This window comes from Enhydra lutris, unplaced genomic scaffold (genome assembly GCF_002288905.1).
Source record: "Enhydra lutris kenyoni isolate GAN:26980312 unplaced genomic scaffold, ASM228890v2 scaffoldscaffold68, whole genome shotgun sequence".
Lineage (NCBI taxonomy): Eukaryota > Metazoa > Chordata > Mammalia > Carnivora > Mustelidae > Enhydra > Enhydra lutris.
Window position 1 is genome coordinate 13,866,329 of NW_019154152.1, and position 24,705 is coordinate 13,891,033.

The 24,705-nt window shown below is 51.8% G+C and overlaps 1 protein-coding gene across 2 annotated transcripts in view; it reads right to left on the reverse strand.

Moving 5' to 3' along the window:
* The window catches only part of LOC111159444 (arrestin beta 1), a 71,591-nt gene that overhangs the window by 21,134 nt on the left and 25,752 nt on the right, over window positions 1-24,705 (reverse strand). For both annotated transcript variants that reach the window (XM_022521928.1, XM_022521927.1), the window contains exons 2-3: window positions 2,912-2,942; window positions 1,029-1,089 (exon numbers count right to left, since the gene is read on the reverse strand). In XM_022521928.1, coding sequence (XP_022377636.1) covers window positions 1,029-1,089; window positions 2,912-2,942 — 92 coding nt within the window. The remainder of the gene's footprint in view (window positions 1-1,028; window positions 1,090-2,911; window positions 2,943-24,705) is intronic.

Below are 24,705 nucleotides of genomic sequence, written 5' to 3' on the forward strand. Positions count from 1 at the left end.
CATCTAGTTTCTTCACCTGGACTTGGCCTCAGGCAGTTTCCAGTGTCCATCCTCCCCATCGGTCACCTCCTTTGGCCTTACTCTGGTTTGCTCTCGTCCCTCTGAAATCAGAGCCGCTTTGGGCCTCACCGTCCCCCTATGTGAAACAGGGATAATTCTGGGCCTCCCTCCCTCCCTCTTATAGATGTGGAAAAAGGCAGTAAGGTCAGGCTCTTCTAATGAGAGCTATGGTTCTTAGAATCCTAACCAGGGTTGACTGTACCTCCTAAGAGGAGATCTGGCAATGTCCAAAAACATTTTTGATTGTCCTCCTGGGATGGAGAGGGTAGTCCTAAGGTCTAATGGCTAGAGCCCAGGGATATTGCTAACCAACCTACAATGCACAGGACAAAGAATCACCCAGCCCAAACTGTCCAGAGTGTCGAGGCTAAGAAAACTTGACCTAGAGTAAGACTTTAAAAGGTGACTTTAGCCCCAACCCGGCCCATGCCAAGACCCCCATGTGGGTGAGTACAGCCCCCATTTCATAAGCCCCAAGGTTTTCTTCCCACCTTTGCCATCAGGATGCAGCAGAACAAAGATTCTGTGGACCCAGGCCGCCCAGGTTTGAATCCAGGCTCCTCAAACCACTAGCTCTGTGACCTGGAGGAAGTCACTTGATGTGTCTCATTCTCCTCAGCAGCAAAGCAAGGATAATCATGGAGCTACCCCAGTGTCTGTGTGTAATGAGCCTCGCACTGGTGGCTGCTCACCATCCTCACGATCATCTGGCCACGCTCCGGGCTTCCCCCCTCAATCCACCTGCACTTTCCCCTCACATAATCCTCACTGAGGGACAAGGAGCTGCTCAGTAAACATGGTATATGCTTGCCAATGGTCAAAGGAAGACACTCACACCCTGTTCTTGGTGCCAGGCCCGTCTGGAGACCTGAGGTCCACTCCCGGGTGCCTTTAACACTCCCTTCCCTAGAAGGGACCAGGTCAGCTCCACCTTTCCCCACCTTCCTCCACAGCCTACAGACACTCACCCACAGGGTCCACGAGGTCGATGTGGTCCACAAAGTCCCGCTTTCCCAGATAGACAGTGAGCTGGGGAAGAGAGGCACAGGGGACATTAGCAGCTGTGGACCTGGAGGACACATCCCTGAAAAGCCCCCGGCCCTTGCCCGGGAGGAAACCCTGGGAGCTGCTTCTGCAACCACTAAACCCAACCAAAGCCCACACTGCAGTCTACACTGGACTTGGACCTGAGCTCCAGCCCTAATACGAACCAAACCCTTGTACAATTTTGAAAGTGCCTATTTATCCTAAACCCCTTCGAAGCAGTTGTTACTGTTCCCATTTTACAGATGAGGACACTGAGGCCTGAGATCTTCACACCAAGATTGACTGCTGAGCATCGAGCAGCAGCAGCAAAGAAGTCTGCAGCCCGGGAGGTGCTGGGCACATCTCCGAGACAGCAAGGGCAACCCAGAGCGGGCTCAAAGGCTCACAACCCTGAGTTCCATGCTCCTCACTGCTCCTTGCCCCTGTGCAGTCTGGCCGGGCTCCATTCATCCTAGGATTGGTTTTTCGAGGCAAATGAGGAACGGGGAGCCAGTGCCCTGCTGGGAAGACCCTCCAGAGCTAGGATCCAGAGTGTCATGCCAGACACTTCGTGTTCCTGCACAGTCCCTGCATCGTGCTGAGTCCCCCCTCACCCCCATCTGTCTCGGTCCAACCCTCCTCCTCCCCACAGCCTCCGTTGCCTGGACAATGCACCAGACACACCAGCCCCCTTCGTGGCCTGAAGCCGGTGGCCTCACATGCTCTGGACTGGAGGCCTTTCTCCCCTCCTTAGCCAGACTGGTTTTCCTAAAATGCAAATTCAGTGCTGTCACTCCTGTCTGAAAACCCTCTAATGGTTGCTGTGCCCAGAGGTGATGACAAAAGGGTTTCATTCCAAATGCCAGCTCTGATAGGTCAGGGGGGCTGCCTAGGGACTCTGGGCGGAGAAGGCATCTAAGATGGAATCCTGGCTCAGCAGGAAAGGGCAAACAGGGATGCATGATATCTCCCTGGGAGCAACGCTGTGCTATCTGCCAGCCCAGGCCATGAGTCCAAGCTCCTGTACCCGGCAACCGCCTCCCCTCAGCTCCCACTCCCCCAGCCTCCCTCTGGGCATTCCGATTCAACTGCTGTTGATGCCCCCACACTCCCGGTGAGTTATATTCATGCCTAGAATGCCCTTCTTCACCCTGCCTTGCCTGGATACGCAGCCTCTTTGGAGAGAAGCCATCCCTGACTGCCCAGGCTGGGTCCTGCCATCCCCAGGCATCCCTTGATCTCACCCCTGCTGCTGCACATTGAAGTAATGGGTGTCTGTGTCTGCCTCCCCCGTCTGGCCGGGAGTGGCCTGAGCCGTGCCTCATTTGTCTCAGTATATCCTGTCCCGGGCTCCGCCGGCCAGGCCTGTACCCGACAGGGAATGATGTCAGTAATATCTATTTGCTGAACTGAAAGGAAAGCAGGATGGAGCCTGGGGCCTGTGGAAAGAAAGCAGGGCAGGCCCTGGGAGCTGCTTCAGAAAACTAGGTGAAGCCATAGTTCAGAGGAGAGGCTCTAGTGGCCTCTCACACCAGGGGACCCAGTGCTTCTGAGGCCCTTGGCACTTAGTCTAATGACCACACTTGCACTGAAGTGTCTCTAAGAGAGGCTGTGCCTCAGCCTGGAGTAGGGGCTCCCTGAAGTCCAGGGGAGTCGGACTGCCCCCCTCAGACAAAAAGTTCCCTGAGAGTCCCTCCCCTGTGGCAGACAGCTCCTAGGGACTGACGGGGCTGTGCGGGGGTCCTGCATGGGCAATAGAAATACCCAAGAGAGGATAAGAATGTGGGGCCAGGGAGGAGCTGGGGTGCGGTTGTTATGGACTCACCTTTCCATTCGGGCTTGCCTTCTTGAACACCCTGTGGACAAAAAGAGGAAGTTAGGATTAGTGCATCCCGCCAGGGGGAAGGCCCCCACATGCCATCCCTCAGCAGGACAGAGGACAAGCACCTGGAGTGATCTTCAGTCAGTGACAAGCCTTGAGAGCCAAAACAGCGTCTGGTGTCATCAGATCTTACCATCTCCGGTGCTACCCCACCCAAGCCTCCGTTAATTGCCATTGTAGCTCTCGTGGGATCTGCCGTGGCCCCCTCAGCCTCCTCTTCACACAGCAGGCTGAGGGGCTCTCAAAAGACATGTCAGGCCTTGCCACTCATTTGCTCAAAGTCCTCCCAAGCTCATGCAGAAGAAAAGACCTGTGAGAGTGGTCTTCTCTGCCTCCTTCACCCGTGGGCATCAGCTCCCACTCTCTCGCACCCTGCCAGTCACAGTGCCTCCCTGCTGTTCCTCCGACTCACCAGGGTGGGTCCTGCCTCAGGGCCTTTGCTCGAGCAGTACCTGCCCAATCACAGATCTGCTGGCCCAGCCCCATGCCTTCTGTGATGGGGCTTTACCATGGCCTTGCCCCACACTCCCTCTCCTCCTCTGGCTCTGTTTACTTTCCCACAGCACTCAGCACTTGCTAACCTACTCTCAAGTGACTTGCTAATTTATGCCTGTCTGGTCTGCTAACATGCCAGCTCCATGAGGCAGACAGCCTGAACTTTCTTCTCCACGGATGTGTCCTGAGTCCCTAGAATGGTGTCCCTAGTAGGCGTTTAATAGATCTGTGTTAATGCATGGCAGGTAGCAAGCACTTGACAAATATTAGTTGAGTGGGCGCTGAAGGAATCAGTGAAGGAATCAACTGAGAGACTGAGGCCCAGGAAAGACAGGGGATGGGCCCCTGGCCACAGAACAGAGCACTGGACACCGAGTCAGGTAGACACGCAGCCCCCAACTCCTGCGAAGTGCTCTCTGGGCCTTCTAGAGCACACTGCAGTATCCACCAGCCCCTATCCTCTCCCCCAGCTTGGTCTGGGAGCCCGAGACCCCCTCACCTAACCCCATCATCTAGCTCCAGAATTGCTCAGAGTAATGTTGGGAAGAGAGAAGAAAAAGCAAGGAGGCAGAGACCAGAGAAGTTACTGGAGGAAGGAGGGAAGGAGGGAGAGGAGGGGAGAGGGATGCTGCCCTGCAGGTGTGAGCATAACAGATGGAATGAGAGATGAAACAAACCAGCCAAAAACCCAGAGCATGGAACAGGCCCCCAGGAGCAGGAAGTGCAGCAGGCCACCAGGGCAAAGTGGGGTGAACTCCACAGTGCCATGGGGACAGTCGCTCCTCCTTGAAGGGGTGGGGGGTGGCTCTGCTCTGCCTCCTTGGACCCCACCACTCCACCCCCACCCTAACATCTAGGGCGCAAGGGACCACTGAGAGGGCTGAGCTTGGCTTGCAAAGAAGGCACTGGCACTTCTCTCCCCTCCACCTACCCTAGTTCTGGGCTTTTCTCCTCCTCATAAATATTTATCAGTGTTTGGAGTGTGAAAATGCCACAGTCAGCTCGGGTGTAATAATCGCTAAAGTGAGAAAAAAATACAGATCACACAGTTTGAACCAGCAGCTCCCAAGCTAGGGCTGGACCTGTGTCCAGGAGACCAGAGAAGTCACAGGGATTCCCAGCTGCTTCCAGAAACCTCAGCCCACCTCTCGGGAGCCTGGGGCCTGACTGAAAGGAGAGAACACAAATGCCTGAGTTCTAAGTGAGTCAGGGAAAGCCACTGAGGTGATCCTGGAGAGGAGCGAGGGGCATCCTTACCACAGGTGGGGGCTGGGGTCCAGGCCAGGATAAGCAATAGTCGAGAAGGGAGGGAGGGAAGGAGGAAGGGCAGTAAGACAGATAGAACTAGCATTTGTTGAGTGCCTAATTAGTTCTTTCTCCTAACACACTGTAAAATGGGCATTGTAACTCCCATTTTACACATAACGAACTCAAGGCTCAGAGAGATGGAGCAATTTGTCCAGGAACACAGCGCAAGCCAAGAGTCTAAGTCAGGATTCAGACCCAATTCTGTCTGCCTCCAGAGGCTGAGTACTTTATATCCAATTCTGCTGCTTTCTTAAAGCAGGTGTTTTTTTTTTTTAATTTTTTATTTTTATTTTTTTTCTTTTATCAGCTTCGGGGAAAAGCAGAAAACGGGAAATGAGTCTGGAGAGGGGAGGGGAGGGCAAAGGGACGAAAAGGTGCATATGGGGCGAGAAGGTGAGTTAGGGCAACGAGGGCAGGAAACATGGCCAGTGGTGGGGAATGTCCTGAGCTAACTCAATCAGCCCCCAGGGCCACCTCCTCAGGAAGCCTGGACTCTGACAGCTTCCTCAAACAACAACAGCAGCCTCCCATGCCCGAGTCCATGTTCTGCCCTAGTATTGCCTCTCCGTAATTTTCCCAGGACACTGCTGATCCTTCAACAACCCCATTTCAGAGATGAGGCAACTGAAGTTCTGGAAGGTCAACTCTGGTTGTATGTCTCCAGAGCCCATGTCCTATCTGCTTTGTTGCATAGCCAAGGCCTCCCTGAAACAACCCCACTGGCTTCCTGACCCCAACACTGTCAGGAAACCACCCCCCCCCCACGCCCGCAGCGTGTGCTTCTGCCTGTCTACCATGAAGGGCAAGGACACACGTGCAACACTGTGGGCTAGCTGGGTTTGGTCCACCACCCCCTACCCCCTCAGACCCATCCATGCCCCACCAGCCTGATTCTAAGAGTCAAAGCTGAGTCCCGTGTAAGAGAAACACCGGGGGTTGGTTCTAGAAGACTAAAGCTCCCTGGAGACAAGGAACAGAAACCCAGCGAGGGTGGCTAGAGAAAAGGAGGCGGGAGGAGAATAAGGAGACAAAACTCTCACGGGAAGGACGCGCAGGCAGGACGCAGGAGTGCTGGAGCCACGAATGGGGAAGCCATCAGCCTCTCGGGTGGTAGCTCTCTCTCCGCCTCTCCCCATGGGGCTGCATATTCTCGGGGCTGTGCTGTTCTCCGATCGGCCGCTCCATTGTCTCTGGGGACCAACTCTCTCTGCTTACTCAGGCGTTTTCTGCTCCTCCGTCATTCTGGCTGGCATGCGGCTCACTCCGACCCTGTTTCTACTCAGCCTCTCACTCAGCTTCACACTGTTAACTGGCTGAATGGCCCAATTCCAAATTCCCAGGAGAGGAATTTGATTGATCAGCTTTGGTCAGGTGCCCCCCTGCCTAAACCAATCAGCTATATCGAGGGCGTGTCATGTGTTCCATGAGGGTTCGCCGAGGAGGGTCTACAGAGCAGTGTTTTACTAATCAGGGCGTCGCAGCCCATTAGTGAATCACGAAATTGACTTAAAAGAGTTGCCACCAGCACTTTGTTGTTTTGTTTTGTTTTGTTTTCACGGACTAGAATAGAAGACATCAGAGAGACACACAGATAGCACCGGTAGAGCAGATATGACTATATTCATCAATATGCCATTTCCCTGTAAAGCTGGGCACGTTTCTCCAGTCCTATGAAGTTAGGCATGCCCACGTGGCTTGCTCTGGCCAACAAGAAAGGAGTAGAAGTGTCACATGTCACTTCAGGGGAGAAGCATATAAGGGTAGTGCACGTTTTTGTTTCCTACAGAGCTTGTGACAAATGACTGCAAACTTAGCAGCTTAAAACAACATTCTGATTTGATTCCCTCAGGGTTGTGCTCCCAGGTGGGCAGACAGGTCAGCTCTCCAGTAACCAGAACATTGTCTTTTCCAATGAGTCCCGTTCCCCACCTGTAGCAGGGGATACCTTGAATATTCTGCTGCCTTTTTGTGAGCCACCTGGCCTCCCAGTGTTCCCTTGTGCCTGCATCATGAGGGGCCCATGATAGATTAGCCAAAAACCAAAAGTTTATGATTCTGTGTGGTGCAGCTCAACAATGGAATATTACATAGCACTAAAATTATTCTTACATCTTTTAAACACAAGGAAATGCCTATGATAGAACATTAAGCAATGTAAGTTAGGATTCAAAACAACATATTTGGCATGAGCTCAACTTTATATTCAAATATACCAAAAGAAAGAATGAGAAGACTTAATGTTAAGATGGCAATACTTCCCAAATTGATCTATAGATTTAGTGTAATCCCTATCAAAATCCCAGCTGGTTGTTGCTGTTGTTGTGGTTGTGGTTGTTGTTTTCCAGAAATGAACAGGCTGGGGCACCTGGGTGGCTCAGCTGGTTAAGCGTCTGCCCTCAGCTCAGGTCATGGTTTTGGGGTCTGGGATAGAGCCCCACTCAGGTGGGTGGGTTCCCTGCTCAGCGGGGAGTCTGCTTCTCCTATTCCCTCTGTCCCTCCCCCTGCTTGTCCATGCTTACTCGCTCTCTCTCCCTCAAATAAATAAATAAAATCAAAGAAAGAAAGAAAGAAAGAAAGAAAGGAAGGAAGGAAGGAAGAAAGGAAGGAAGGGAGAGAAAGCTGGCCCTAAAATTCATATGGAAATGCAAAGGTCCAGAATAGCCAAAACAATCTTGAAAAAATATAAATTTAGAGGATTTATACCCCCAAGTTCAAAACATACTACAAAGCTACAATAATTAAGACTGTGTGAGGCTGGCATAAAGATAGACACAAAGATCAATGGAACAAAATTGAAAGTCCAGAAATAAACCCATATATTTATGGTCAATTGATTTTTGACAAAGGAGCCAAAGCAAGTCAATGGGGGAACAAAACACAAAACAGTCTTTTCAACAAATGATGTTGGGACAACGGGATATCCACATGCCCCCCCCCCCCAAAATTAGACTCCCTACCTCACACCATATATGAAAGCTAACTCAAAATGGATCAAGGACCTTAATCTAAGAGTTATAACTGTAAAACTCCTAGAAGAAAGCCTAAGTGTAAATTAACATGACCTTGGATCAGGCAATGGTAACCTTACATATAATAATACCAAAAGCATAGACAACTTAAAAAAGAGATAAATTGGAGTGCCTGGGTGGCTCAGTGGGTTGGGCCTCTGCCTTCAGCTCAAGTCATGGTCTCAGGGTCTTGGGATCAAGTCCCGAATCAGGCTCTCTGCTCAGCGGGAGCCTGCTTCCCCCTCTCTCTCTGCCAGCTGCTCTGCCTACTTATGATCTCTCTCACTTTCTGTCAAATAAATAAATAAAATCTTTAAAAAAAAAAGAGAGATAAATTTGTCTTTATTAAAATTAAAAACTTTTGAGCTTCAAAGGTCACTATCAAGAAAGTGAAAAGACAACCCACAGAATAGAGAAAATATTCTCAAATCATGTATCTGATAAGGGTTTAGTATCCAGGATATATAAAAACCCTATTACAATTCAACAACAAACAGGCAATTAACCCAATTAAAAATGGGCGATGGATTCAAATAGACATTTCTCCAAGAAGATACACAAGTGGCCAATAAGCACATGAAAAGATGTTCAACATTATTAATCATCAGAGAAATTCAAATCAAAGGCATGATGAGATACTTCATACCCCCTGGGACACCTATAATCCAAAAAAAGACAATAACAAGTGTTCTCAAGGATGCATAGATATCAGAACTCACCTCATACATTGTTGGTGGGAATGCAACGCGGTGGGGTCACTTGGAAAAACAGTTTGGCTGTTCCTCTGAAAGTATGACCCAGAAATTCTATCCCTAGGTCCATACCTTAGAGAATGGAAAACAGATCCCCACCAAAAACGCGTACATAAATGTCCACAGCACACATTATTCGTAATAGTCATAAAGGGTGAAAAAGAAAAACAAATTCCCATCAACTGACGAATGTATTGTTTAAATGTGGTATCTAAAGAAATATTTAGTTATAAAAAGAGATGACATACTGATTCCTGCTACCACATGGATGAACCTTGAAAACATGTCATAGAAAAGAAGCCAGACACAAAAGACCACCTACTGTTTGATCCCACTTACATGAAATGTCCAGAATAGGCAAGCACATAGAGACAGAAAGCAGGTTAGTAGCTGCCAGGGGCTGGCGTGAATGGGCAATGAGGAGTGACTGCTAACGGGTAGGGGGTTTCTCCTTGGGGAGATGAAAATGTCCTGGAATTAGAGAGTGGTGATGGTTATTCAACCTTGCGAATATATTAAAAACCACTACATTTTACACAAAAATTCTGACTATTACAGTATGTAAATTATATCAATTGAAAAAAAAATAAAAGACTAAAAACAACCCCCCAAAAAATACGTGAAAGGAAAGGAAACACGCCCAAATATTACCAGGGCTTGAAGGAGACTCCCTCCACCCACCAACCCACTTCTTTATAGATCTTATTTTTCTGTGTTGTACAACAGGCATAAGTCACTTTATAAAGATGCCAGGGCTTCCCTAACAAGATACGTCTCAGGTCTTGGTGAAAGAAGAGCCTGGAAAAAAAAAATATTGTTAGTAGAGAAATATGGAACCTATTACTCTGAATCCTTTGATGTTAGAGTCTCTGATTCTGCGATTTTACACTGTGGAGTCTGTTTCTCTGTGATTGCTCAGATCCCTCCCGGGCCTGCTGTGCCAGCTATGAGAACTGCTGTGCTGTCTTCTGCTCAGCTATTTCTTTCTCCAGGAAGCCCTCCCTGACTCCTCCAAGCCTCACACCCAGCAGGGAGTCACAGCATGTCCCACACTTGGCGGTGGTTTGTTTACTTACTTTCTGCCTCACTTACATAAGTGAGAGCACAGATCTTACTTGTGTTATCGATCCCTGGGGCATAGCATGGTTCCTGGGGCACAGTAGGGGCTCAGTAAATAACAACGGGGTGAATGTTGTTGAATGAATGAATGAACTCTTTAAGAGAGAATGGTCAAAAGTGAGGATGGATGAAGTTTAAAAAGATGGTGGGTTGATGATGATCTTCTCTGGCTAGCAGACTCCAGAGATTTCTTCTTGGAGCGATCCTTCTCTTTGGCTGTCAGGATCTATGAAAATCAAGCTTAGAAAATGCTTCCTAGGGGCAGGGTCCCGGCCACCATCAGGCTAAGTCAAGAATACAACTGATGTATCCCAAACAGGTCTCCTCTACTCAGCTTTGATAAAGCTTATCACTCACCTGCCCACCTTCACACAGCCCCTGCCACCACCAGGCTCTGGGGGCACTAAGGCGAGCAGTTCGTGATCCCTGCTGACCAACAACCATGGATGGCATAGTCAAGTTAGAGGAACCCACCACGTACGATGGCCACCATGCATTAGTCAGGTGCTATGGTGAGCACTTCACACACATTAAGATATTATGTCATTCCAGGGCACCTGGGTGACTCAGTCGGTTAAGCGTCTGCCTTGGGCTCAGGTCACGATCCCAGTGTCCTGAGATCGAGCCCTGCATCGGGCTCCCTGCTCAGCAGGGAACCTGCTTCTCCCTCTCCTTCTACCTGCAGCATCCCCTGCTTGTGCCCTCTCTCTGTGTGTATCAATTAAATAAATAAAATCTTTATTTGAAAAAAGATATTATGTTATTCCATCTAAACACTCCTACTTTTTCCAGAGGAGAAACCTAAGACTCCAATAAATAACATCCAAAGTCATGACGTCAGTATCAAAAAATTATACCGGAGAGAAAACCCACTTACAGGGAATCATTTAGACAGAACTCGTCTTACTCAATATCAGATAGAACTTGTTTTACTTAGTTAATATCAGGAACCTTATCCTGGACTACCCACGACTGTGGGTTCACTACCAGTGAACTGGAAGAGTGCTGCTTACAATTCACTCTTTTACGAGCGTCCGAAAATTCATGGTGAAACAAAATGCAACGAATACAGTGAATGGGGGAAGACCTTCAAATATTACTCAATCTTCAATCAACATCGGAAAACTCACCCTGGAGAGAAACCAGGTGCCAGGGGCTGCTCTAAGTGCATCATAAATATCAGCTCTTGTGTTCCTCCAACAACATTATAAGGAGGTACGACTCCATCTCCATTTCAGAGATGTGGAAACTGAGACACAGACAGACAGTCTCATTTTCCCAAAGTCACACAGCTAGTAAGGGGCATAGCTAGATGCTGGAGACCAGGCAGTCGGGCTCCAGAGATCACACACTTTTAACCACTCACACTACCTTCTAAGTGGGATCGTGTGGTTCTATCTGGCGAGTCAGAAAAGGCTTCCAGGGAGGATGGGGCAATGAGGAAGACCTTGAGGAAAGGTCAGAGATGAAGTCCAAGGTCTGGAAAGGGCGACTGCGTCCACGTGGTGCTCAGGAGGCAGTTGGCAGCCTGGTGTGGCTACTGTGTGTCCTGCAGGTCTGGGAGGAGCACCAGGGAGGAGGACAGGCCAGAGAAAGTTCCACTCACGGCCCAGAGAGTCATGGAGCACCTCCATCCACCAGGCCCAGGGCTAGGTGTGAAGGGCCTTGAATGCCAAGCTAAGGAACTTGAACCATAACCAGAAGGCAATAGGGAGCCTTGGGCCTCTGGGGGAGGGAGAATGATGGGCCAGGACTGTATTTTGGACACAGACGTGCCCCCAACCCCATAAATTTCCTCTATCCCTGGCCCAGTAGGCAATCATGGACTCAATTGGGCAGGGTGGGGACAACACAAGGGGTCATTCCTTCTGCCCTACATTCTGACCCACTTTCTGGGTGTGAGAGCAGCCATCAGGGAGCAGGGAGGCATGAAGAGCAGGTGGCTATGGCAGCAAAGAGGTTTCTAGGGCCCTTATCACACGCTCTCTGGTAGCAGAGTTATTTATGTACAAGCTCGTCCGCTCTGGCAAAATTGAACACCCCGCCCTGTGTCAGAACATCGCCTGCCTGTTTACCTACCATTAGTGCACCTGCAGTTCAGGACAGCCCAGGAGGGGGAAAGGGCAGGAAGACAGGAAATGTCATCCTCATTTCACAGATCTGGGGAGCCTGAGGGAGCACACTACAGCCTGCTTCATTCCCCAGATGGAGAAATCACAACCCAAGGGAGGGAAGGGTCCCTGCGGAGGCCAGGAAATAGGCTCAGAGAGACTCGCCCACGTGCACAGAGTCCCAGACAGGGAGGGGAACCCCAGGTTCCTGGTGCTCTTGTCCTATCGCAGCAGCTCGACACCTGGCAAGGCTCCTGTGTCCAGAGGGCGGCGTGTCTGGCAGGGCTGCGGGGCAAGGGTGGTGGATGGGGGCTCTGATCAAGTCATGCCCCCAGCCTCTGGACTTCCCATGGGCTTCTGGGCTGACAGCAACCCCTCCCCCTTCTGCTTGCATTCCCAGGTTCCCTTTTCCAGCCTTGAGCCAGATCTACAAGGTGCAGAGTCAGGAAGGAGGGGGCCCACCAGGTGGCCCTGAAGAGAGAGGAGAGTTTCTTAAAGAAGCGTGGCGCATTTGCTGGTAACCTAAGAAACTGGAGATCTGAACGTCAAAGGCTAATAAAAATTTCAACAAGCGGGCTGGCAGCTGGATCCCAAAGAGCCCACAGACCGCACCTGAATACTCTCCAGGCTTCTTTCAGCTTAGGGAAGGCTGCTGGCGGCGGAGAAGCAGGCAGACCCGGCCGGAATCCTGTGTGTCCTTGGGTGAGTTTAGCACCTCTCTGAGGCATACTTTCCCCTGTCTGGAATATGGGGCAGAATCTACCACTCAGCATGAAGACACATATAAGGACTTGGTACACAGCAGGGAACTGATAAAAGGAAGCCAACATGATTGGTAATGTGATGATTGTTGTTATCATTGTTCCCCTCCCCTCCAGCGCCCAGGGGAGAGTTCTTGCCTAAATGTCCCTTGAGTGAGAAGGCCTTGGGGTGGGAAGAGATAGTTATGTTACCCTCGCTGGAGACAGGCAAGTTTTTTTAGTTGTCTGTCTTCCTCTTGGTCTCAGATGGAAAACAATAGTTTGTAATGTTCTCTTCCCAGTTTAGACCCTCACAGTTCAGAAATCTCTGGGGACATGCCCTATTTCTTCTTTCTGTACTATCCTTTTCATCTGTTCTCCCAACTGCAATCCTTTCTTCCTGATGTCACCTCATCCGAGAAGCCTTCCCTGACTGCTCTCATCTCCAGAGGGACTGTGCTGGCTCCTCTCTCCTGCCTCTTTCCCATCTCCCCTTTTTCTATCCATCTTCCTTCCTTCCTTTATTTTCTTCTTTTTATTTTCCAATCTCTGGCCTGCCACAGTTCTTACCTCCAGGAGATCTAGGCCCCTGCGCCCTGTCCCCAGGGTACCTACACTCTGGAGCAGGAAGACAGATGCTCCACAAATAAACAAAGCTTCCCTCAAAAGCACAGTGGGAGGGCAGAATGAGAGGATGTATAATGTCCAGCTCGGTTCCAGGCACAAAACAGCCACCCACACACATTAGCACCTGTCCCTCCCCTCCCCTATCCATCGCCCATGTTCCCTCAGCATCTGCACTGGCTTGTATCCCACCTCTCCTTGGAGACAGCCATGCAACACTGAGAAACTGCAGAGATCAGAAGCCTCTTCCCTCAGTCATTTACTTTCCTCGGTACATGGCTGGTGCTAAATAAATATTCTGTATGAATGAATAAAGGAATCAAAGAGAGCCAACCCCCAAACATGGAGCTGGGGAGAAACAGGACCAGGGCCAAGTGGCGAATTAGAGGTGGGCAGCCCGGCCAGCAGGAGGAGACGCGGCACGTGGGCCTCAGCGGGAGCCCGGGACACACAGGGCGGCCCCAGACACAGGCAGTCAGATGTCCCCAGAGGAAGACTTTATTTGAAGTTTCATTTGTTTGGGTTTGGTTGTTTTGTTTTGTTTTGCCAATTCGCACATACAAATTTTTAGGATCATATAATAACATATCAAAATGAGACAGTAATTCAGAAGCATTATTTTTTTCCTTCTAGTGGGTCATAAAACAGCAGAGCCGATCGCTATGGGAGTGCATCTTGGACTCTGTCTTGACCTCTCCAGAGGCGGGTCAGAGGCTGAGCACCTTCTGTGGTCAGGGGCTCTGTCCAGACTGAAAGCTATGGCCTTGGGTGGCAGCTCTTCTCTGAGAAAGAATTCTAAGGGAAAAAAGCCATGTCTCATATTTAGCCAGACAAGGTGCCTGTGACTTGCAGGAGGAGGCTCGTATGGGTTGAACAGAGCCATTGCCACGGCTCGCCACTGCGGGGTGAATGCGCCACCCCCCCACCCCCCACCGGGGACATTTGGCAACGTTGAGACATTCTGGAGGATGGGCGCTAGCGGCATCCAGTGGGTGGAGGTCAGGGATGCCGCCTGCACAAGACACAGGTCAGCCCCGTTCCCACCGCCAAGCAAGATTCTGCAGCCCAAATGTTCATGGTACTGATAGTGAGAAATCCTGCTCTAAACTTAGAGTTAAATAAATTGTATTAAAAACAAAGGGAATACATACTCCAAACTTATCATTACTGTAATTTCACTAAATTTCCCTACGATGCTCTTGAGGCTACTTATGTCGCCGTGGGAATGCCGTCGGATGGCGTCCTACCGCGCATCTCTCCCCATCCCCACGTTCAATGACATCACTTTAGTAGTGCGAACTCCTTGGTGGGAGAACTTCGTGGCAAGTACCACCACACCTCCTCTGTTGTCTTCTAGACAGCCAGTTGTTGTCAGTACACCACTGGGTGTAACCCTAAGTAAAGAAGGGAATTCACAAGCCTGGGAGATGCTGGTCAGTTTCCAGCCCAGGTAGATGGCTCAGCACCAGCCTGCTTTCTGAAATGTGGAACCAGGATCCAAATGTGCACGAACTCTACACCCCTCATACACACAAGTGCCACGCACACCATACACACACACGCATAGACACAGACACCCCACACATACCCACAGAGACCACACAAACACTGCACACAACTCACCCACACCTACAGACACCACGCACACCACACATACAGAAAGCACCCACATATCACACATGCCACAGCACACGCTCACTGTGCACACTTGCCACCTACACCACACACGTCATCATATGTGCGCCACACCTCAGACGCACACGGACCCCACAGACACACATACCACACACACACCACTCATGCCTGCAACACATATCTCACTCCAATATCCCCACACACAGGCCGTACACACACCACACAAACACACACATAAGGAGCCTTCTGGTCGGCAGAGACCAATAGTATCTGAAATCATGCGAACAGTGAAAGAATGCCAGTCTGACTGACAACCTTCTTCAATGTCTCAGTACCTTCACCTTTCCTCCCTCTTCATCCTCTGTGGCCGGCCCTTCCCCACACACCACCTCCCCACCAGCCTCTTGGTCACTGGAGCCCTGGCTGCATGGTTCCCCATCCCTGCTCTGTGTCCAGCTCTCTGTACGCTGAGCCCTGAGGGCTGTGGCCTCCAGGGTCTGGCCCTCCACTCCTTCCCAGGGCGCATGACAAGCAGTTCCCTGGGTGGCTCCACCCACCCAGCCACTTGGCCGCCACTCAAGGCTGGTGAGTCCAAACCCCATCTCCAGCCAGATCCTCTCTGACCCCACACCCACCAGCTTTGTGACATCTCCACTCAGATGTCCTCCAGCTCCTCAGACAAGTCCCACATGAACTTCCTGTCTGTCCACATCTGTTCCTTGCTTCTGTTCCATGCCCCTGCCCAACCCAAAGCTCCCAGGTGCTCAATGTCCACCTCAGGAATAAAGGAATAAGTTATGTAAATCCTACACAGAGAGGGAAAAAAAACAAACTTCCATGTGAGGCAGATAGGAATTCTTACCCCATTTTACAGATGAGAGTCCTGAGTTTTGGTGAAGTGAGGGACCGGCCCAGAAGCAGCAGCCAAGGGGGCGGGTAAGGCTGTTTGTGTAGGACCCAGAGCTGGGGGCTGGAGGCAGCAACAGCCAGGCCAGGGCAGGCCCTTCAGCTCTCCCCAGCCCCGAGTGAGGGGGTTAGTTACAAAGAAAAGGAAAAGGCGTTCCTGATACGCGTCCTGTTTCCTCTCCTCCTCTGGGCTTCTCGGGCCTTGGAGGGCGGATGTCTCTGGGCTGACCGCACTCAGCTGTGTACAGACAGAAGGTGAGGGTCTCCCTGGGGCCCGTCCACCCCAGCAGTTGGGCCTGCATGAACAGGGGCTCCCTGGAGTGACCTCTCAAGTGTTCCTTCCCAGCCCAGGGGAGCCTCTACACATTATCCCCCAGGGGATACTTATCACAGCCAGGCACCTTTTGTGCATCAGACTGTCCCATAAGGGACATAAGGCTTCTACTGGGAAGCCTTCCATGTCACCCTCACTTGCTATGAAGTCCTTCTGTAGTCCCTCTTCTTCCCTTCCTCCCTACCCTATAGCGGCCCCCCCCAACATACACGGCCCAGCCTTCTGTGGCTATTGCCTGTAGATCTATGCACCCCATAAATCATGCTGGGGGGGGGCGGGTAAGCAGGGAGGAGGGAGACAAGGGCAGAGGCCATCAATGGGCCTTCCTGAGTGACAAGATGAGCCTCCCCCATCAGGCAAGAGACCCTCCTGAGGGCAAAAGGCAGATCTCCTCTACCAAATAAAGATTTCCCCTGAGGGAAGTGGCTGTGACTTTCAATCATTAGAGGTTCTTGCAGGACAAAGATCATGCCTCCTTCTTAAACAACGAGCTGCCAGTGGACAAGAGAGCTATTTCCCCTCCATTAAATGGGGAGCCCCAGGAAATAGGAGCCACATCCCCCCACCATCAGACAGGAGTCTCTCTCCTGGAAGATGGGGCCATGCCTCCTCCATTAGACTAGGAACTCCCAGAGGGCACACCCCCCACCTGCTTGCCCCCACAACAGTCCTCGGAACAGATTTCATTCAGTCAAAGACACAGAGAAGGGCTTCCCTCTGGGGGCAGAACCAGGGGGAGTTCTGCCCAATCGTCCCTTGTGCAGGGTCTCACACCACCTCCCATTCATGCCCTCCACCGACCCAAAGCAGCCTTGCCGTACTTAAGATAGCCATGTGTCTGGATGGAGGCCAGTGGCCGTCTGTCCCAATCCAGGAATGTTGACTTCTCAAGCGATTTTGAGGGGGTGACGAGGAAAGCCCTGACAGGAGGATGCCCAGGACAAGCTGGGCACCCAGCTCTGGCCTGGACGCCACCAGATGCGTAGGCTCCCTGGGTCTCTGGTCCTGCCTCTGCTGCCAGCTGGGCAAACCTCTTCCCCCTGGGGCCACTAATGCCCCCCCCAGCCCCCAAATCAGCACCCACTGCTGGCTACAGTGGCAGGAGGCACAGGAGAGGAAGGACAGGTCCCGCCGTGAGGACATTAATGGCCTCCCCGAGGGCCAGGTGCCATCCCTGAGCCTGGTCCAAGCTGCCTTCACGGTCCTCTTCCCTACATGTGCCAGCTCCGGGAGCCGCTATTAGTTAGCATCGATCCACAAAGTGCTTTGCCGACACTTTTTATGAGCTTAGCCTCACCCGGGGCCCTGGGGGCTAGGAGCAAGATGTGGAAATGGAGCCGGGGGGCCCAGGCCACTGCGCAGAGGGAGGGAGCAGTGGAGACCCGAGGCCAAGGCCCCAACAAGCCCAGGGCCGGCACCCAGTAAATGTCTGCTGAATACATATTTGCTGAAAAGCCACCTTAATCTGGTAACTTAACCTGGGTATATTTTGTTATTATTACTATAAATTCTATTTATTGCATTTAATACAAGCCTAGTGCTATTGTAAACACTATATTAACTCATTTAAACCTCACAAGAATCCTGTAAGGTAGATACTCTCATTATTCCCACTCTACACAGGATGAAATTTAGAGACAAATAGGTTAAGTAACTTGTCCAACATCACAGAGCAGAAAAGAAAAAAATGGAAGCAGCTCAAATTATCTACTTCATCAATTAAGAAGTGAAAATATAATTACAGTGCTTCTGAATTTTAAAAGACTTATATACTTTCGAAAGATATAATTTTTTTTAAGATTTTATTTATTTATTTGACAGAGATCACAAATAGGCAGAGAGGCAGGCAGAGAGAGAGAGAGAGAGGAAGGGAAGCAGGCTCCCTGCTGAGCAGAGAGCCCGATGCGGGGCTCGATCCCAGGACCCTGAGACCATGACCCGAGCCGAAGGCAGAGGCCTAACCCACTGAGCCACCCAGGTGCCCCTCGAAAGATATAATTTATCCTGTGTTCCAAACCAAATACATTCATTATTGGACATACTGTGGTATTCTCAGGATTTAAGAGGTCCTCTCAAAGAATAATATTACAGATTTGTAAAACACAAGCTTCTCAATCCTCTCAAAATACAGTTCTCCTTTCTTTTTTAAAAAGATTTTATTTATTTTGAGAGAGCGAGCGAGAGTGCGCCCGTGCGCCAGGGGAGGGGCAGAAGGAGAGAGAGAGAGACCATTTCAAGCTGACGCCGATGCAGGGATTGATCTCACCACCACAAGATCGTGACCTGAACTGAAATCAGGAGTCAGATGCTTAATGGACGCAGCCACCCAGGCACACTTACACTTCTCCTTCTTTTGAAACTTCTAATTGAGCAGTTTTATTAAAATTTAGAAAATAAGAAAAACCCACAATAGCAATCGGTTTAAGATTTCTCATGTATTTGTTATGTGCTAGGTACTTTGCATATTTCTCATGTTTAATCTTGAGGACAAATCAAGGAAGAAAAGCCATTATTCCCTTAGTCCCTTGAGGGCACCTATCTCCTGCACCTTGGTGGGCGTGGTGGTGGGCAGGACCCACTGATGTCCGCCCTGCCCAGGCTGGGAGCTGCTCCGGGGAGGGGGTTGCGCTTGGCACAGAGAAGGTCCATCAAAGGGGTTAGCGGCTTGAGGTCAGACAGAAGACGGGTGGCTTCATCAGCCTGGACTTCCGCTGTCTGCAGGGTTAGATGAGGCCCTGGCACTCAGCTAGAGCCCTGCAAGTGGTGAAAATACTAACCACCACCACCACCATAAACAAACTCGCTGAGTGGCCTTGGGCAGGTTCCTGCCCACCTTGGCCTCAACTGGCTCACCAGCTCTCAATCTGGGTCACCGTCATACCTTGACGGGCCTCGGCAGCTGAGAGGAGGTAATGGGTATGAGGAGTTCCTAGGAGGCCAGAGACAGAGGCCTATTATGAGAACAAGGCTGAATTAGCAAGCATTTTTAAGAAATCCATTTTCATTACTTTCAAGAACACAGAGGCCTACGGATCAGGTGGGCACAGCAAGGCCAGCCGAGAGCAGCTGTCCTCAGTGAGGCCACAGGCAGGAAGGAGCCCTCGGGGCATCTCCAAACCCCAGAACCACACCCTGGGGCTTGGTAATCAACACCTCCATACCCAACCCAAACCCTCCACCTGCTCCTTGGGATTCCCTTTCTTTGTCCCGGGAAGTGTGAGAAGCCTGCCAGGAGGAACAGTGTGGGACTCCTTCGTTAGCCACCCATCTGTCTGGAGTGACAACTTTAGAACCAGCTCTGGCTGCCCAACCCAGATGCTTGTAAATCTGATGGAGTTGGTTGTGGGGACCTGCTCCATTCTGAGGACCAGACTGCCCCGTGGGGACCTTGCCCCAGCCAGACCCCAGGATGCCAGCTTGCCCAGCCTTCGCCATCCTGCCTCTATTCTACCGCAACTATGGGGACCCTGAGAAGCAGAGGGGGTCTGGGGTGAACACACGGCCCACATGTGGTAGGGGAGGTAGAAGGCGCAAACCAAAAACAACCCTGCAAAGGGACTGTGAGAGAGAGTTGTAAAGAAGGTGACAGTAATTCCAGGGAGTGGCTTGGAAGTCACAGAGAACAGTCGACATGTGAGATGGGACTTGGAGAATGATTAAGAGTTTGCCGGGTCATCAAGGTGAAGAGAGAACACTGAAGTGATGTGCGTATGCGTGGAATTACACATCCTTCTAGAGCAGACTGTATGCTTCCAGATCATTCCAAAATCACTATCTCATTCAATTCTCTCAAATCCCATAGTGGTGTTCTTACCTGCCCTCTCCCACTGCCCCTCACGCACATGCAAATAAGGAAAATAAGATCCAGGGAAGACAGATGATGAGCCCAACGGTAAATGGGGGCCAATTTCTGGGGGAGAGTGTACGAGTAAAGGAGGGATGCTGGCCGAGATAGCCTCTCCCCATGAAGGGGGTGGTGTTCTTATTTCTGTTGGGAAACAGCCCCTCATTCCCTGACCCTGCTGGTCTGTGATGCCCTCCTCCCAGCCCCAACATACGTGCATTCTCCTCCAGAGAGCCCAAGGCCCCTCAGCAGGGTGGCCGGCAGAGGGACAGAGCAGCCTTCAGAGGAGGCCAAGGAAGAGCTGAGCTTCTGGGAGGCCCAGTTTGGAGGCGCCCCCTGCCCCCCTGAACGCTGATAACCTCGACCTCTCCCACTGCAAATATCCTATCCTCTCCTCAGCTCCCACAGCTGCCGCCAGCCGCTCCCTCTCCTCCCTCCAGCCCTTGCCCTCCCCAGGGAGCAGTGAGCTCAGCCTTTCCCATCAGCCATCCCTGGGAATGCTGGGAAATGCACAGCAGGCCAGAAACCGGCAGAGGCCTGCCCCAGAGAGGGAGGAGGAGAAGATGGGCTTTGGGCTTTTCAGAGGGCCACTGGGGGCGTCCTGGAGGCAGGGCTCCATTCTGCTGCTTCCGCTGAAGCCCAGGCTGGGCTAAGGGCACAGTCTGCCTGTCCTTACCACTTGCTCTAGATGAAGGTGGGATCTAACTGCTGGGGCTGGAATGGGCCTCTTTTTATGGATGGGGAGACAGAGGCGCAGAGAGAGGAGGTCAAAGAAGCATGTCTGGAGACTGACTGCCATGTCCCAGGCACTGTTGGAAGCTTTCACATTTCTTATCTCCTTAATCCTCACAACCACCCTGCAAGGTATGTGTGGCAGGCTGACGAATGGCCCCCTGAGATGCCCACATCCGAATGCCTGGAACTGTGACTAGGGTAGCTTACATGGTAAAAGGGACCTCGCAGGTGTGATTTAGTTAAGGATCTCCAGATGGGGCGACTCCCCTGCATTATCCAGCGTTATCACAAAGCTCCTTATAAGAGGGAGGCAGCAGGGTCAGAGAGAGAAGAGACGACTTTGTGCTGAGGGAAGCATCGAGAGAGAAATTGGAAGATGCTATGTTGCTGGCTTTACCGGGAGCCAAAGAATGCAGGCAGCTTTGCAAAAGCTGGATAAGGCAAAGGAACGGATTCTGCCCTTGAGCCTCCAGAAGGATCACAACCTTACCAACCTACTTGAGAACTTCTGACCTCCAGAACTGTAAGAGAAGAAATATGTGCTGTTTTAGGCCACTAAATCTCTGGTAATTTGTTACAGAAGCAATAGGAGACTAATCGTCCCATTCCCATTTTGCAGATGGGGACACAGCCTCAGGGAAGGCACGTGACTTCCTCGGGTAATGCATGCTCCCTCCCACACCACACTGGCCTTACTGGGACTCTCCAGGGGCTATGAAGGCTGGGAGCCCCTTGGCCAGGGCTTCAAGGCTGGGGGAAAGTCTAAGAGGGAGGCAGGGGTCTACTATCGCAGGGTCAAGGTTGAGGACAGAGGAAGGATGGGATCTGGGGAGGGTAAAGCTGTGCCTACAAAGAACTGTATTATGGCTGGGGCCTCCTGGAGCCAGTGACTGAGTCCTACCCTGCCCCAAACCATGAAGCAGGGAAAGCCTATGACAGGGAGGAAGGGCCCTGGCTATGCAGCTGGGCTGAGTGGGCTGCGAATTTGCAGGATTAACCAAGATTAGATGAAATCTCCCCATTATCTCTCTTTGCTTCTGATAAAACCCCTGAGAGGAAGACTCCTCATCCTTCTTCCCACAGGACTGGTGGGGAAAATGAGGCCCTGGAGGTTAGTGGTGGCCTCAAGTTCTCATAGCTGGTAAGAGGAATCTGCGTGTTTGTGACCATCAACGTAAGGAAACCATGAACAATGGCTACTGAACTCTGTGTTTCTTGTCGCTGACATTTTCTGTCAGGCTTGATGCGCACCTGTTGAGTCTCTCCTTGGCCTCAAACCCCTTTACTGCTCCCTGCAAGCCTTTCACAGTCTGAACCCACCCACTCCCGTCCCCCCACCACACACACGCCCTCCAGCCACACTGACCGTGGTTACTTCCCTGAAGACACCAAATTCTGTACAACTCTGGACTCTCCCACAGGAGAGAGGCTCTTGCCTCACCAGCCCGGTCCACACACACTCATGGTGGAAAAACCATAGGTCCTGGCCACACCTGTTCCTCTTTGTGGGTATGGGAGAGGGAGCAAAGCCAGAGGTCAGCCCTCAGCAGCAGGAGGCCTGGCAGACTGGAGCTGAGAGGGCCTGAGTGAGCTAGTCATTTCCTACACCGTAAAGGAACAGCACCCTGGATGGGGCACAGAGTGTGATGGGTTATCTTCGCGGGGGAGCGGGTCCTCCCAGAAGTGCAGACCCCAGGGCAGTGGGGCTGATGGGGTCTCTAAAAACGTTAGGGCCCACCCCTTAGGACACACGTAGTGGCACGGAGGCCCAGAGAAGGACAGGACTCGCCCCTGGCTCCACACTGTATCACTATGGGAGTTTGGGGTCTGCCACTCACAAGCTGGGTGACCTTGGGCAAGGAACGAGTTGTTCTGATCCTCATCGATAGAATAGAAATAACAGTGCCTTTCTTGATGAATGCATGGACAAGACCTGGTGCTGGGAGGCCTGTGTAAAGTGAAAGCCGCTCTCACCATTGAGAGAGCAGGGACTGGACTCAGGACACTGGCTGGGGGAGCTCATCCCTCTCTGTGATATAGCCGGTGGGTTTCATTGAACCCCGGGCTGGACCCCGAGGCGGGGGACACCCAGACAGAAGGATACTCAGCTGTCTGCAAAGCCGCTGCTTCTGGGCCCCCAAAGCTGGTTAGTTCTTAATCTCATCGGATCGTCTCTAGGAAAGGGATTACCAGCCCGATTTTCCTTCCCGTTAAAGAAAGGACTACCCCAAGGGAGTCAGCCTGGGCTCCTGATCCAAACCAGGGCGCCACACTGCCCTCCCGGAGGGAAGAATCCACTTCCCACAGGCAGCACTGTGCTGGGCTTCTGGGCTGTCACTTTGCTCACACCTCACCCACAGCCACCTGAGGGGACTAGGAGGCCCATTCTGATGAAGAGGAAGCTGAGGTTTGCGGAGGGTCAATAACCTGCCAGCCACGGGAGCTGGCAAGGCCACATTCCTACTGCTCCAGGAGGCCTCTGGGCAAGGGCTGTTCCTATTCTAAAGCCTTGGGTCCAGGGAAGGAAGCCAGAGCCATGATCCGGCCCCAAGGCAGCCAGCCTCCTGACCAGCCGCCTGCGGCCCCTGTGGCCCATCACCTCCCTCCAGGCCCTCTCCCCTCACCTCAGCCTCCCCAGAGATCCGCTGTTGGTAACTATGAACACAGCACATGGCGTTTTGTTGCCTCCATCCTGATAAGGCTGTCCACCCCCCACGCCAAGTTCACATCCACTCCATCTCGGATATTTGCTCATTGGGTACATCCTCATAAAGCCTTTGGTGACCTCCCCCAAGTAGGTCAGCACCCCCTCAGGCATTCTCAGGGCACCCCTCACAGTGGGAACCCTTGCCATCTCCCTGATCCAGACTGAAAGCCCCATGAAGCCAAGGACGGGGTCTGTGTGCTGCCCTGGTTTCCCCAGGGGAATGCCTAGAACTGGCACGTGGCCTCGGCAGGCCACTCTATACTGGCCTGGGCCGGGCACCGGGCTGACTGCTGAGCCCAAGCTTCGTGCTGAATCCTGCGATTACTAGGATGTGGGGGTTCTCATCCTCCTGTATATATGAGCACGTGAGACCGAGAGAGACAGCGACTTCCCCGAGGACACCCAGTTAACCTGGCCCGTGGCTGGGACCAGCTCCTAGAACCAGCTAAGTCATGTGCGCACCCAGTGCCAAATGGAAATGCAGGGCCCCTTGTTCAGATGTCAAGACAGTGACAGAAAAGCATTTAACCAATCCAGGGGGCCTCCTGAGCTTCGGGCTCTAGGTGACTGTACAGGTCACTCACCCGGAAGCACTTCCATGCTCTGACTCCTGACCCAAACCCAGGCTCCTCTGGCTGAGGGGCCTTTGGGCATCAGTCTCCTTTGGGAAAGGTTCTCACACCTGAGCATGGGTCAGAATCACATGGGAGGCTTGTTAAAACCCAGTTTGCTGGGCACTACCTTCTGAGTTCCCATTCGGTGGGGAGGGGGAGAGGTGGGCCTGGGAATGTGCATTTCCAACTGTTGCCTTTTTAGAGGTACTGCAGACACAGCGGCCCCGAGATGCTGAGAACCGCTACCCAGAGGAATGTACACTTAGAGGCCTGCGGAATCCAGGGCGCTGTGGAAGGAGAGATGGGCTGTCAGCGCTGAGAATATCCTGCGTCCTTGCCAGCGGACCCAGGCCCCCAGTGCAAAGGGCCAGCCCTGCCAAGAAGGAGTGTGGGTGTGGAAGGGGAGAAACTGGGAGGAAAAAGGAAAACTTTACACAGGTTACCTTAATTTTTGTAACGGTCTTGAGAGGCAGCTTGTGTTATCTCTGTTGAAGAGGAAATCTCTCACACAGAAGTCGGTGATTTGCTCAGGGTCCCAGCCAGGAAATTATGGAGACCGCAGCTAAACCTGGTTCTAACTTAAGTGTTGTCATAAGCCTGCTTCATCCAGCTGGCCGTGATAGGTTCTAATCCCATGACCTGCTCGGCCCAGGGGAACAGACCTGCTCGGCCCAGGGGAACAGAGCTAGTGGCCTTGGGTTCACACAGTCCCAAGCCCCAGCAAGGCCTCGAAAGCCCTGAGGGCCCTCCCCCTCCACCACCTGCCTGCCCCCCCAAACCCAGGCCTACAGCACAGAGACCTGGG